At 37.5% G+C, this 15,430-nt stretch overlaps 1 protein-coding gene across 1 annotated transcript in view; it reads left to right on the top strand.

The window, feature by feature from the left end:
- Positions 1 to 15,430, top strand: part of LOC102175008 (ovostatin homolog 2) — a 59,258-nt gene that overhangs the window by 17,259 nt on the left and 26,569 nt on the right. The window contains 11 exon segments of the mRNA XM_018049117.1: positions 1,382 to 1,491; positions 1,825 to 1,983; positions 2,628 to 2,869; positions 5,463 to 5,505; positions 5,508 to 5,663; positions 6,115 to 6,264; positions 8,654 to 8,824; positions 10,506 to 10,654; positions 12,466 to 12,555; positions 13,003 to 13,231; positions 13,786 to 13,915. Coding sequence (XP_017904606.1) covers positions 1,382 to 1,491; positions 1,825 to 1,983; positions 2,628 to 2,869; positions 5,463 to 5,505; positions 5,508 to 5,663; positions 6,115 to 6,264; positions 8,654 to 8,824; positions 10,506 to 10,654; positions 12,466 to 12,555; positions 13,003 to 13,231; positions 13,786 to 13,915 — 1,629 coding nt within the window.

The following is a 15,430-nucleotide window of genomic DNA, read 5'->3' as shown; positions in this document are numbered from 1 at the left end:
TACTTAAAATTATTAAGTAAATGCTCTATGTTTACATCTCATCTGTGCTTGCATCAGTGAGACAGAGGAGCTTGACAGGTGAAAAAATTAGGTATCTCTTTATAATTTTGTGTAATAATCAACTGCCAGGGCCTAGTTTTTTATTTAATGCATATTTTACAATCTACATCTAGTAGGTCAAATGCAGCTCTTTGCCTGTTTATGTAAATAAAGTTATATTGGAATATGACCGTATTTACTCACCTTGCATACGAGTGACAACAAAATTGAGTAGCTGTGAGAGGGGCTTGTGAATCATGGGCTTAGAATAATAACTATCAGATCCTTTATAGAACTTTGCCAACTTCCAATTTAATACAACTGGATATTTGCAAAAGCAAAACTTATTAGTGAAAAATCTGCCCATAGTGTGCAATAAATATTTGTTTAAGAAATGAAACAGAAAAAGAGGAATGTGAGGTTTAATTTGAGGTAGTAAAACCAGATTCAGTTACTATTTCTTGTTACTTAAAAATGATTCCTGCTGCTGAAGCCGCTAAGTCACTTCAGTCGTGTCCGACTCTGTGCAAGCCCATAGACGGCAGCCCACCAGGCTCCGCCGTCCCTGGGATTCTCCAGGCAAGAACACTAGAGTGGATTGCCATTTCCTTCTCCAATGCGTAAAAGTGAAAAGCGAAAGTGAAATTGCTCAGTTGTGTCCGACTCTTAGCAACCCCATGGACTGCAGCCTACCAGACTCCTCTATCCATGGGATTTTCCATGCAAGAGTACTGGAGTGGGGTGCCATTGCCTTCTCCTAAAAATGATTGAGATAATATTATTTATAAACTTCTTTGTGTAAATCTACTTAATCAATATTATAATGGCCTTCATAATGGATGCTTGACACATTTATATTGTAACTTACATATTCTTGCCTCTGTTTATGACATGCTTTTTTGGTATCACAACACATTTCTACTTACTTTGCTGTCAGATATATTTTTTTGAATCTGGAAAAATGTGAAAACAGTTACCTTGCAGGCTAATAATGATTTTGGAAATGAAGCCTTATTTTTAAAATTTCTATGGTATTCATCATAAGAAGAGTTCCAAGCCAGAAATGACTAGAATGGTAGGAGGAAGGACATTGAGTGCTCTCTCTTGTTTCTGATTCAAATATTTTCATGCTAATTACATTAGTCAGCTTGATGAATTATATAACCTAATAGTACTCTGTAACCTACTCCTAGCACCCACACCTCCCTTTCAATGTAGAACAAGAATATAATTTTGTGTATATGCATTTGCACATATACAAACAAAATCTAAGTTATTTGTTCTTCTGAAATTCTTGATCAAATGACATATTTCCCATAACACTGCTTTTCATTTCTTGCAGGTGTGCAGATCAGCGAAAAGTCTTCTATTTTCATCACTCCAGTGCTTGGAAGTGTGAGCTTCAAGAACATGGACACTTTCTATAGAAGGGGAATTTCTTATTTTGGAACTGTGGGTTTGAAAAAAAAAAAGTGTTTTCATTTCATTTTCTTAGGTCATAGATTGCCTTTTGAAAATTTCTGGACACTTTTTTCCTACTTTCATAACACATGTGTAGCATGACTGCATATGATATATTGGAAAAAGTCCTAGGCTGAAAGAAAGCAATAGATACCATTATAGATATCTCCATATCATATATTTTTAAATAGAACATCTTTCTGCTTAATGGAATTTAATATAATTACAAATAAACAACCACATTTGCAAATAGAAAATGCTTTCTTAATAGAAATAGGACATTTTAATTTAAAAAATTAATGCTTCTTTTTTGTGTGTGTGCAGCTTAAATTTTCCAGCCCTAATAATGTTCCAATGGTGAACAAGTTATTGCAGTTGGAGCTCAATGACAGATTGGTAGGAAACTACACCACAGATGAGAATGGTGAAGCTCAGTTTTCCATTGATACTTCTGATATATTTGATCCGGAGTTTCGTCTGAAAGTAAGACATCAGAGGGGATGAGATCCAACAGAAGAAATAATGTTAGGAATTTTGAAGATTAGAAATCTCTTAAAAGATACCTTGCATTGAAAATACACTTTAATACACTTTAGCATTTAGTATTTTATGTTTGTTCATTAAATAATACATAAGAATACTTATTCAAGATAACAGCCAATTACTATTATTATAAATTCTCCAATAACCAATATTTTCCTCTGAGAAAGTAGAAATAGCTCATAAAGATGATTTGGCTTCTTTCCTTTGACCATTTTGTGCATAGATAAGAGAGATACTATGATTTCTCCTCTTCTGTTTAAACAGAATTTTGCATTTAAATAATTGGTTAGTGTTCAAATGTAGCTGAAAGGCATGAGGCCTAATGTTGACTTCAATGACAAAGTGAGATAAACAATTCATTGTAGGCCTGATGAAATAGACACACAACTAAGGTCATGTTTTATATATGAAAATAGGGGAGTGCTCTTATTATTTTACTGCCAGTAACAACTCTGAAATGTTAAGCACAAGCTAAGATTCTTCCCTGCCCTGAAGAGATAAGAGGCTTTCCGTTCTATAATAATGACTGTCCCCGGAAGATCTTTATACCTCTACAACCCATTTGCTTTCTTTTATCTTCTCAGGCCACTTATATCAGACCCCAAAGCTGCTACCTTCCCAGCAGGTTAATTCCAGAGTACATGGATGGCCATTTCTCAGTCCAACGCTTCTACTCGCGAACCAGCAGCTTCCTGATGATTGAGCCTGAACCCAAGGAGCTTAGATGCAATCAAGAGAAGATTGTTACTATACATTACTCACTAAACAGTGAAGCATACAGGGATGATTCAAACATCAACTTCTTCTATTTGGTAAGTCTCAGTGGGTCGATTTATGGATCTCGTCTAATTGTCTGCTTAGCCCAGTACAGCTCAGAACCTATACATCAGTTGGGCCATGTTAATCAGACTGAACCAAGCTTCTTCCTTTGCTGATGAGTACTACTGAGTCCACGAAGAACAAACCCAGAAATAAACACACAAAAATTCATTTCAGTTTTCAAGGTCATTTCAGTTTTCCAAGGTTGAAAAGCTTAATTATTTATTTATTTTAAACTTTTTATTTTGCACTGGGGTATGGCTGATTAACAATGTTGTGATAGTTTCATGTGAACCGCGAAAGGACTCAGCCATGCATATACATGTATCCATTCTCCCCCAAATCCTCTTCCCACCCAGGTTGCCACATAATATGGAGCAGAGTTTGCTATGCTGTACAGTAGGTGCTTGTTGGTTATCCATTTTAAATACAGCAGTGTGTACATGTTCATCCCAAACTCCCTAATTATCACTTTCCCCACAACATTTTCCCCTTCCAGGTCAACCATAAATTCATTCTCTAAGTCTGTGAATCTGTTCCTGGAAAAATTTATTACTCAGAGTCTGCTATTTTATGCACTCAGTTCTAACTCACATTAAGTATATACATACCCCTCAGGAGAATGAAGTATTAGACAGCTACCAGAGAGCAAAGTAGAAGGCTGACTTTGATGAGCAATAAAAAGAATTAGCCCTTTTGGTTCTGGCCCTATCCATTTTATCTCTATACGGTTATGGAAAGGTGAAAATCTACAAACTTGGAAATTAGGACTCCTGACTGGAATCCTCTCCCCTCTCCTATGTATTAGGTGAGCTAGTTGATCTTTGGCAGATTGTTTAAACTCTCTAAGCCTTAACTTCCTCAGCTATATATTTGTCACTGGAAAGAAAAACAAAAGACTTTGCTCCAAGGGTAAGTATTATGTGTCAGGCAGTGTTATAAGGGTGTTTGTTTTTTTTTTAATTAACTCATTAATCAGCCCTATGAGTATCTTCTTTTCATAAATAAGGGAACAGGGGCAAAGAGGTGAAACGACTTGGCTTATTTGAAACCAGTTAGTCTCAACGGTTTCAGGGCTTTATTCACCCTTCCATGATAACTGGCATATCACTCACCAAGTTTCCCCCACATAATCAGCTCTCAGTCAACTGTGGTCACTTGCTCTGTTCCTTCCCAAGTTGTGAAAGAGCCCGTCTTTCATATTTGTTTGTAAAAACTACTTTATCTTATAGAATAGAATTATGATCAGGTCATTCATTATCTAATGATAACATGATACTTGAGAAATTGAATATTTCCTGCCATATTAGTAAACAAAGAATGTCACAGTCATCAGCAGCTGTATCCACCATGGTTAGTGAGCTGGTGAGCCATGAGGGGACTTGGTAAAGAAAAAGTACTGGGAGTTGGTGATGGACAGGGAGGCCTGGAGTGCTGCAGTCCATGGGGTTGCAAAGAGTCGGACATGACTGAGCGACTGAACTGAACTGAACTGAGAAGCCACCAGACTGCAGTCACTCACTGCAGGAAGTGACTGAGGAAGTGAGTGAGCCCTGAGGAAACCTGAGAAATGAAAATACAGGGTATTAGACCCAGATAGCTGGGGTACATATCAGAGGAATAATTTCAGTAAGCCCAGAATCTTGCATCTTCCCATATATTGAAAAGTGCTAAATTCCTTAACTTGGGATATCTGGTTTTCATTAGTTAACAATAACCTTTTGATGTAACTGCACTTTGTTGTAAGACTTCCCTCGGCTCCTCCAAGCAGGTCTCTCAGTTTTATTTGAAATGCTTTCTCCCAGGATTGAAATCCTAAAAATTCCCAGTGAATAAGGTATAACTCTCAACTTTTAGGTTGTGAATTTTTTTTTAAGTCCACACACCATATCATCTAACATGCTATCACATGCTGTGTTTTCTTTGTTCTGCACAGGTTATGGTGAAAGGAACAATCTTCCTCAGTGGACAGAAGGAGATCAGAAACAAAGGTGTATATAAAGCATTGATTTTTTTTTTAAAACATGCACTCTACCTTCATTTTTCTGTCTTTTAAAGAAATGTTACTGTGATTCTAGTCAAAAAGTTAGGAAGGGCACTTAGCATTACAATTTGTGGACAGAGGCTCAGGGTAACCTGCTAAATATTTCAGTGAAAGAGATTTCAACCTGTTTCTATCATTGCTAGGCTATCAGGTACAATATGGAAAAAGTGATGTCCAAAACTCAAACAGTGTTATTGTCTAAATTATGCAGTCTTCCTTCATATATATACTTCCCATTCATTGATTGACTGGGGCTTCCCAGAGGCTCAATAGTGAAGAATCCACCTGTCAACATAGGAGATGTGGGTTCAGTCTCTGTGTTGGGAAGATTTCCTGGAGGAGAAAATGGCCACCCACTCCAGCATTCTTGCCTGGAAAATCCCATGGACAGAGAAGCCTGGCGAGTTACAGTCTATGGGGTTGCAAAGAGTCAGACATGACTTAGCAACTGAGAATGCACACAATTTATTGACTAATTAATTGATTTGCCTTTAAAATAAAGTCCAATTTGCTCTTTCTATCCATAAGCCATTCTTTTTTATCTAAGTGTACCCAGTGAGTCAGGAAACTTCTGACACTGTGTCTGCTGCTCATCTCTCATATTTACACAGCCTGGAAGGGAAACATCTCCTTCCCCATCAATGTCAGTGCTGATCTGGCTCCCGTGGCTGTCATGCTTGTCTACACTCTTCACCCCAGTGGGGAAATCATAGCTGACAGTGTCAAATTCCAGGTGGACAAATGCTTTAAAAACAAGGTGAGTTCTCTTCTATTCTCTGCATGTTCTGAGTGAGAGGAGTGGACAGTTTACTCCCTGGTGTCTCCTTGTTTGTTGACTGCTTATAACCTGTACATGGTCATCTCACAATCAGCATTGGCACAGCTCAGTTATTAGGCGATGAATCGTCAAACAGAATGAACCACTTTTGACAGGAGTGCCAATCTTGAGATGGCACGAGGGTTGGTGAAGGCAGTGTCCCTGTGATGATGGAGAATTAAGGAGGAGAGTGGGCAAGAGAAATAAAGGAACAGAAATCTATAAAGATTTACTTGGAAAAGATCAGACATAGTCCAACTACTGGGTTGGCCAAAAAAATTTGTTTGGGTTTTCTATAAGATGCTATGGAAAACCATGAATGAAATGTTTGGCAAACCCAACATTCTCATGTAAAATAATTTTACTCCTTCCTTTTCTTCCTTAATTTTAGGTTAGCATAAAGTTCTTGAAGGAGCAGGGACTACCAGGCTCCAGCACTGGTCTCCATCTTCAGGCATCCCCTAACTCGGTCTGTGCCCTCCGGGCTGTGGATAAAAGGGTTCTCCTACTGAAGTCAGAACAGCAGCTGTCAGCTGAAAGTGTAAGTTCTCAGATTTCCTCAAGTCTTATGCTCCAGATGATGTTTTTATTTAAAATGGAACAGGTTAAAAATGTCAAACATTGTCTTTCTTTGTCTTTCCATGGATTGCCCACTTAATTATTTTTCTTGGATGGCTCAGGACTCAACAATAAAGAATTCTATGGATAATTACAATGGATTAGGGATTATACAACTGTAGATGTGACCATATATATGAAAACCTACAGTTAAATCTCAGTATCAAAGAGTATGCCTGGACATTCTGTTATATGTTAATAGATCTTATATTTACACAAGTATTACCAAACCAGCAATTTCAGAATATTTCATCAAAGTCAGCTCAATTAAAAACTATTGGATATTTTAATTTCCCATTTTTTTCATCTGTTTTTACTTTTTTTTTTTAACTGGAGTATAATTGCTCTACAATGTTATGTTAGTTTTTACTATACAACAAAGTGAATCAGTTATATGTATACATATTTCCCATCCCTCTTTTTTAAAATTTATTTTTAATTAAAGGAGAATTGCTTTACAATATTGTGTTAGTTTCCACTGTACAACAAGGTGAACCAGCTATATGTGTACATGTACTCCCTCCCCCTCGACTCTCCCAGCGCCCTCATCCCATCCCTCTACAGAGCATCCCTCCAAGAGCACTGAGCTGAGTTCCCTGGACTGTACAGCATCTTCCCATTAGCTCTCTGTTTTACACATGGTAGCATATATCTGTCAGTGATGCTCTCTCAATTCATCCCAGTTCTCTGTGTCTGTGTTTCTATTCTTGCCCTGCAAGTACGTTCTCACATTTTGAAGCTGCATCTTTTCCTTCCTCTGATCTGATTGTGTCCCATCAACCACAAGGTTTGGAAGCTGCCACTTCTGGGCCCATTTATTTTAAGCCCCTCTCTTATTGAACCCAAAGACCATGATTCATACTTTGACACTTAATGTTGTACTTTCTTTCATCTGGAGTTGACTGGTGTGTGTATCCTCCAATTTCTCCATGCCAGTCTTCTCTTTCCTTCATGTAGTTTCTTAAAATTTCCCTCTCCAACTTCTCAACAGTAGGAGCTCTGTTGGACTATGATGTTGATATTTCTTGTTGTTGCTGTTTAGTTGCTGTGTCTGACTCTTGTGACCCCATGAACTGTAGCCCCCTCAGGTTCCTCTGTCCGCGGGATTTCCCTGGCCAGTATACTGTGGTAGGTTGCCATTTCCTTCTCTAGGGGATCTTCCCCACCCAGGGAATCTTCCTCACAAAGGGAAAGAACCCGTGCCTCTTACATTGCTGGTAGATTCTTTGCTCTGAGCCACCAGGTAAGCCCGTTGGTATTTCTGCTAACAAGTAATTTGAAGGTCATGGTATTATCTGTATCACACTCATGCTAGAGATTACTTGTTCTCTTTTATTTTATGTTCTGTTTGGAAGGATACTTGAGAAGATTTAGAATCAGTCTGCTATCATTTTCCTCCAGATCTAGGCATTCACAGATAATCATGAATCATCTGTGATCTCAGCCTTGGAATTATCCATAGATCTTCAGGCATCTCTTCCTTACACGCTATCTTAAATCCTGAAGTAAAACTAAAAATTTCTGTGAACCACCTAAAACAAAATTGAAGGTTTCCTCTCCTAGAATGAGCTGACTCAAACATGTTAGATGAAATATTACAGCTATAAAGAAAAGAACAAGGATAAATGGTTATATGGGGGTGGAGGGAATAAATTGGGAGATTGGGACTGACATATACACACTGCTATATATAAAATAGGTAATTTATAAGACCCTGCTGTATATCACGGGAAATGCATCTCAATACTCTGTAATGGCCTATATTAGAAAAGAATCTCAAAAAAAGTGAATATAGGTATATGTGTAACTTAATCACTTTGCTATATACCTGAAACTAACACAACATTGTAAATTAACTATACTCCAATAAAAAAATTTTTAAATCATATTATGAGCAATTATACTATGTGTAACTAGAATATATGCTTTTCTCTTTTTGATAATGAGATTTACATATTGAATAATGTTTCTTTTTTGCCTTGGCTGCCTGGAAACTGATTCAGATTTGATACTATGCTTATTCATGGAAACATAGCAACCTGTGTGTTTTATATGTTTATTTACTTCATTTTACTTGATTTTAAATTTTTTATTTGTTGTTAGTAAATAAATTTTTAATGGACCCTTTTTCCCTTAAACCATATCAAAATATAAAACTGAAAATAAATTAAAATGTATAAGGATTATAAAATAATTATGTGTTGATGTATTTTTAAATGAAGAATAAATGGTTATAGCACAAAAAGTTGCCAATTTTGCCTCTACAAAAAGAATATTTCAAATAATTAGAAACCATGATATTTTTCTTCCAGGTGTACAATATGCTCCCAGATACAGAACTGTATGGTTATTTCTATCGCGGTCTCAACCTTGATGATAGCAAGCTAGACCCTTGCATTCCTCAGAAAGATATGTTTTACAATGGCTTGTATTATATACCTGTAAGCAACCATGGGGATGGAGACACCTATGATATTGTCAAGGTAAGATCATTTTAGGCTTTAAAATTACTGCATACTGGGACTTCCCTGGTGGTTCAGTGGTTAAGACTTCACCTTTCAAAGCCAGGGGTATGGGTTCAATCCCTGGTTGAAAAGCTAAGATCCCAAATGCCTCGAGGCCAAAAAAAATACCAAAAACATAAATCAGAAGTAATATTGTAACAAAGTACATAAAGACTTTTAAAATAGTCCACATCAAAAAAATACTTTAAAAAATTATTGCATGTCAATTTTAAACTTAGTTTTCCTAATGCATATCTTGGAGAAGGAAATGACTACCCACTTTAGTATTCTTGCCTGGAAAATTCCGTGGACAGAGGAGCCTGGTGGGTTACAGGCCAGGGGGTCACAAAAGAGTCAGACATGACTATGCATGCATGCACCGAATGCAAATCTATGTTTTATTATTTGCGCAGTAAAGAATCTGTCTGCAATGCAGGAGACCTGGGTTTGATCCTTGGGTTAGGAAGATACCCTGGAGAAGGGAATAGCAACCCATTCCAGTATTCTTGCCTGGAGAATACCATGGACAGAAAAGCTTGGTGGGCTACAGTCCAGAGGGAGTCACAAAAAGTCAGACATGACCAAGTGACTAACACTCCTTTTCTTTGAGATTGAGGTCAGTAACGTGCTTAAAATCACTTAGAAATTGTCTTATAAAGAAGATATTCATTTTTGTTGATTTTTTTCTCTGTGGAAAATAAATTATGGGGTGGCTGAAATGATGATGTTGATGTTAAAGTTAAAACTTGATGTTAGAAGCAATGAGACAATCTTCAAGGTATTGCAGTAAGTTTTATGCAGAAATCATCAAATCAGGAGGCTAATATAGAGCCTCAGCTCCATTTATACAAAGGCTATCATTGGAATATTCTGAGGCTTCCTAAAAGGGTATATTTTTAAAGATTTTTTTTAATGTGGACCTTTTTTTTTTTAGTTTCTATGGAATTTGTTACAATACTGCTTCTGTTTTATGTTTTTGTTTTTCTGCTACAAAGCATATGGGATCTTAGCTCTTTGACCAAGGATCAAACTGACACCCTCTGCATTGGAAGGCAAAGTCTTAACCACTGGATCACCAGGGAATTCCCTAAAGGAATCTTTATGATTGAAGTCTGCTGGGGCTGCTGCTAAGTCGCTTCAGTCGTGTTCAATTCTGTGCGACCCCATAGATGGCAGCTCACCACACTCCTCTATCCCTGGGATTCTCCAGGCAAGAATACTGGCGTGGGTTGCCATCACAGCTATAGAAATATACGGGAAAAGAATCAGACATTTTCCTTCAAATCTCAGAGCTCCAATTTACTGGCTGTGTCTCATACACATATGTTCACGTGTGTGTGTGATGTTAGTTAAGGCAATGATAACATCTCATAAATATTTTTCCCTTAGAATCAAATGGAGAATAATGTAAAACCCTTAGCAAAATCCCAGAACACAAGTGCTGAATAATCATAGTGATTATCATTTTTCCTCCAATTTTAGAGTCTTCACACACATCAAAGACAGATGACTTGACTTGTAATATACCAGACTTGCTTGCTAGCAAAGAAAACATGTATATTTATCATCTATTTTTTAAATTATAATATAGTTGATAACTTTTTTTAGGTCTTGTATGAAGAGACTGCTCAACTTCTCCTTTGCTATTTATTTTTTGAAGGATATGGGTCTGAAAGTCTTCACCAATCTCCATTACCGGAAACCAGAAGTATGTTCAACAGAGAAAAGCATACCATACCCTGGGCTGCTCTATCTAGAATCAGGAGGATATGCACCCATGTACAGTGCCCCATTGAAAATTGCATGTGGGTAACCTAGAATTGTGTGCGGGGAGATGGTTAAAATGATTCATGGAATTGGTTGTATTTCGTATGACTATTCAAAACTGGGATTTTTACATGTGCAGTATGTCATGTGTTTGTCTACGACTATACATCCTGCAGCTGAATAAAGCAGAATAAGGCAAGTGGGAATGGTATTAACTAAAAGGAAGAATTTGCTTCAGATATGAGAGGAAGTTTATTTTTATGGTAGAACACAACAGCAGAAATGTACAGGAGGGCAATCATAATGATTACAAGAGGAGATGCCCTTATTATGTGTAGATCAGAATACATAGTTCAAGGCAGAGAGCATTTTGATTCTCAGATGACCAAACAGCTGGCATCAGAGAATTGTGTTCAAATACCCATCCATTTTTGGCTTCCCTGGTGATACAGGGGGTGCATGTTCAATCCCTGGTGGGGGAACTAAGATCCCATAAGCCATGTGACATGGCCAAAAAATAGGAAAAAAGAATGCCAAATATAAAAAAGAATGTATGTGTGTGTGTGTGTGTGTGTGTGTGTGTATAACAGAGTCACTTTACTGTATAGAAGTAACCCAGCCAAATATAGCCCAGAGGCCAAGGAAACAAAAGAAAATGTTCTTTAGAAATCAGCCACATTACTGTTGGTAGGAATGTAAATTGATACAGCCACTATGGAAGACAGTATGGAGATTCTTTTAAAAACTAGGAATAAAACCAGCATATGAAACAGCAGTCCCAATCCTAGGCATATACTCTGAGGAAACCAAAATCGAAAAAGACACATGTATCCCATTGTCCATTGCAGCACTATTTATGATAGCTAGAGCATGGAAGCAACCTAGATGTCCATTGACAGATGAATGGATAAAGAAGTTCTGGTACATATACAAAATGGAATATTACTAAGCCGTAAAAAGGAATACATTTGAGTCAGTTCTAATGAAGTGGATGAACCTAAAACCTATTATACAGAGTAAAGTGAGTTAAAAAGAGAAAGATAAATATCCTATTCTAACACATATATACTGAATCTAGAAAAATGGTACTGAAGAATTTGTTTACAGGACAGTAGTGGAGAAGCAGACATGGAAAATAGATTTATGGACATGGGGAGAGGGAAGGAGAGAGTGAGATGGTTGGAAAGAGTAACATGGAAACTTATATCACCATTTGTGAAATAGATAGCCAATGGGAATTTGCTGTGTGGCTCAGGAAACTCAAACAGAGGCTCTGTATCAACCTAGAGGGGTGGGATGGGGAGGGAGATGGGAGGGAGGTTCAAAAGGGAGGGGATATATGCATACCTATGGCTGATTCATGTTGAAATTTGACAGAAAACAGCAAAATTCTATAAAGCACTCATCCTCCAATAAAAAAATAAATTTAAAAAACAGACATTAGCAAAGTTAATGTCCTTAGAAACTTTAGTCATTAGGATGATGGAATTGGCCAATACCAAATTGTTTCCTGGCAGACACCAGAATGTCAGACGGGAAACACCATTCAATAAATAGACATGACTTTCTCTAAATTTGACTCTGGAAGAACAATGAAGGATGATTTGTGTGTGTGTGTGTGTGTGTGTGTGTTGCTCTTATTTTAATAATGGGACTGATTTGTGCATCAAAACACTGACACCTAGGCTGAGATGTACATTTATTGACACTGAGCCCCAGCAGCAACCCCCATATCATGTCCCACTAAGCATGTGTGGTCAGAGACATAGTTTATGGGTGTGTCTTTGGAATGTATATTTTTATTCTCTCTCTTTAAAACATTTGTCTTTTCTTTTAGCTGGTGAAGTCACAAGGGAGAATTTTGACTCCATAGAACGGGTTATAATTGAAACAGTAAGAACAAACTTTCCAGAAACATGGATTTGGGACCTGGTCAGCGTTGAGTGAGCTTTTAAGTTTTCCTTCCTATATATCTTTATTTTTATTTTCTTTTTGTCTTTATTTCCTAAGCTTTATTTCTGAGTATATAAAGAAGAACTATGTCGGTAAAATACAAAACACCATTCACTTGTATGTACTGACCACATATTTTATTTTACTTTTCCTCTAGTATTGTTTCTTGTCTGTTCATCTCATGCAGATAGATGCAAGTTGCATGAATTAGAACAAATAATGTGTTTAGAAAAATATGACTTTTTTAAGATTAAATTTTAGCTGGGTTTAGAAATCCAGCTCTCAAAATACTGATCTAAAGCCCTGACAAAGATCTAATGATACCGATCTATGACTCATTTTTAACCTTCAGTTAATACTTTCTTGTTTGCTCTGGATTAAATTTAGGTTCCTGGTTTACACAAAGGATGCATTTTACCTATAATCTCTCTTTGTAGCTCCTCCGGTTCAGCAAATCTTTCATTCACCATCCCTGATACTATAACCCAATGGGAAGCAACTGGCTTCTGTGTGAATGGTGAGGCTGGATTTGGCATTTCATCAACAACTTCTCTGGAAGCCTCCCAACCTTTCTTTGTTGAAATAACGTCCCCCTCTTCAGTTGTTCAGAATGAACGATCTGATCTGATTGTTAGTGTCTTCAGCTACCTGAATACCTGTGTAGAGGTAAATTATTCCCTTTGATCTGGAGTCAAAATCTAATGAGGCCAAGAGATTCCTTGAATGTTGCCATATTCTTTTTATTCTCAAATACAAAATGGTACTATAGAGTCATAAGATTTTTCCTCAAACAAAAACAGTTGCTAGGGTTTCCCTGGCAGTCCAGTGGTTGAGGTTTTGCCTTCCAATGCAGGAGATGAGGGTTCAATTCCTGGTCAGGGAGAGAAGATCCCACATGTTTCATGGACAAAAAAATCATAAAACAGAAGCAATATTGTAACAAATTCGATAAAGACTTTTACAAAATGGTCCACACCAAAAAAAAAAAAAACTTTGAAAAGCAAACAAAAATTTGCTTTAATTCACAGCAGTGACTTAAATACTGCTCTAAGAAAGTCATTTTATAGTATGTGTTATGCCAGATTTATCTTATGAAAGGAGTCATTTGTATCATTTATTTTTGATGACATAAAACAAGGAGAATTTTCTCAAGATTGGAGGAGGAATAGTGTCAGCAAAATATTTAGAGTGTCACTCTCACTGCATGACTGTTATTTTAGATTTTCACTCAACTAGAAGCATCTCAGGATTTTGAGGCAGATATCAGTACCCCTAAAGACAACAGCAGTGAGATTATCCAAGCTTCAGAGAAAAAGACGTACGTCTGGACTGTTACTCCTAAGAAGCTGGGTAAGTAACTATGTGTCTATGCCAACCTCTCCTGAAAAACCAGTTTATTTTTATTGCCTCGGAGAAGGCAATGGCACCCCACTCCAGTACTCTTGCCTGGAAAATCCCATGGACTGAGAAGCCTGGTAGGCTGCAGTCCATGGGGTCACTAAGAGTTGGACACAACTGAGCGACTTCACTTTCACTTTTCACTTTCATGCATTAGAGAAGGACATGGCAACCCACTCCAGTGTTCTTGCCTGGAGAATCCCAGGGACGGCAGAGCCTGGTGGGCTGCCATCTATGAGATCGCACAGAGTCAGACACAACTGAAGCGACTTAGCAGCAGCAGCAGCAGCGGCTGTTTCCCTTAAATCCTCTATACAAAGATAACTTTCTCCCTCACATTTGAAATTTCTGGTTCTGAAAGTTCTCATTTTTTTAGGGTCTCAATTAAAATCTTGTTTTTATAATCTAATTTCTGGTTTTGCTAATGCTTATGTGGAGCAAACCCATCCTTCCTTTGTTTAAAAGCAGAATGTGATTGAAATACAATGCAAAGGCTAATTAGCATTACCCATCAAGTCCATGTATCATAACCCAAGTGAAGACCATATTTTCATTAATGCTGCTCAGTTTCTTCACTTCTCATTTGCTTCTTCACTTGCCATCAGGAACTCATGTTACCTAAACAAAAATTGCTCCTCAATCTCAATGATTGCCAGGATTTGTAAATCTACTAGATGCGTTATGAGACACCCAAAACACTGAACACTCAGACGGGAATTAAACATGGAGAAGAGTATAGTCTCAATGCACAGATTATCTGCAACATAGAAAACTAAATTTGACAATATCTTATTAAAAATACAAGGGAAGGGAAAAGTTAAAAAGAATCTAGTAAACAAGAATTATAGCTGTAGTAGACGGAGATCAACCCTGGGATTTCTTCGGAAGGAATGATGCTAAAGCTGAAACTCCAGTACTTTGGCCACCTCATGCGAAGAGTTGACTCATTGGAAAAGACTTTGATGCTGGGTGGGATTGGGGGCAGGAGAAGAAGGGGACAACAGAGGATGAGATGGCTGGATGGCATCACTGACTCGATGGACGTGAGTCTGAGTGAACTCCAGGAGTTGGTGATGGACAGGAAGGCCTGGCGTACTTCAATTCATGGGGTCGCAAAGAGTCGGACACGACTGAGCGACTGAACTGAACTGAACTGATACTTATTATATTCCTTTAGCAATAAAGAGTAATTTATGAGCTCACTTTAGTTCACCTGACATAGGTCTGCATAAGACTAGTTTTCCTATTAGATTTTAAGTTTCTCAATTTCTCTAGCTATACAAGGTCTTCAAAAATCTTCCACAGGCAACTGAGATAGAATACTGTACTGACTTGTATGGTTTTAAGGCTTTAAGAGGAGGACACAGTTCTAAGAGTGAAGTGTCAAAAATCTATCTTAAAAAAGAAACAAAACATACTAACAAAAAATATGAACAGTGTATTGGTTATGCATAGGTATATAATGGC

Source organism: Capra hircus, chromosome 5 (assembly GCF_001704415.2).
Source record: "Capra hircus breed San Clemente chromosome 5, ASM170441v1, whole genome shotgun sequence".
Classification (NCBI taxonomy): domain Eukaryota; kingdom Metazoa; phylum Chordata; class Mammalia; order Artiodactyla; family Bovidae; genus Capra; species Capra hircus.
This window is presented reverse-complemented; position numbering and strand designations above follow the sequence as displayed.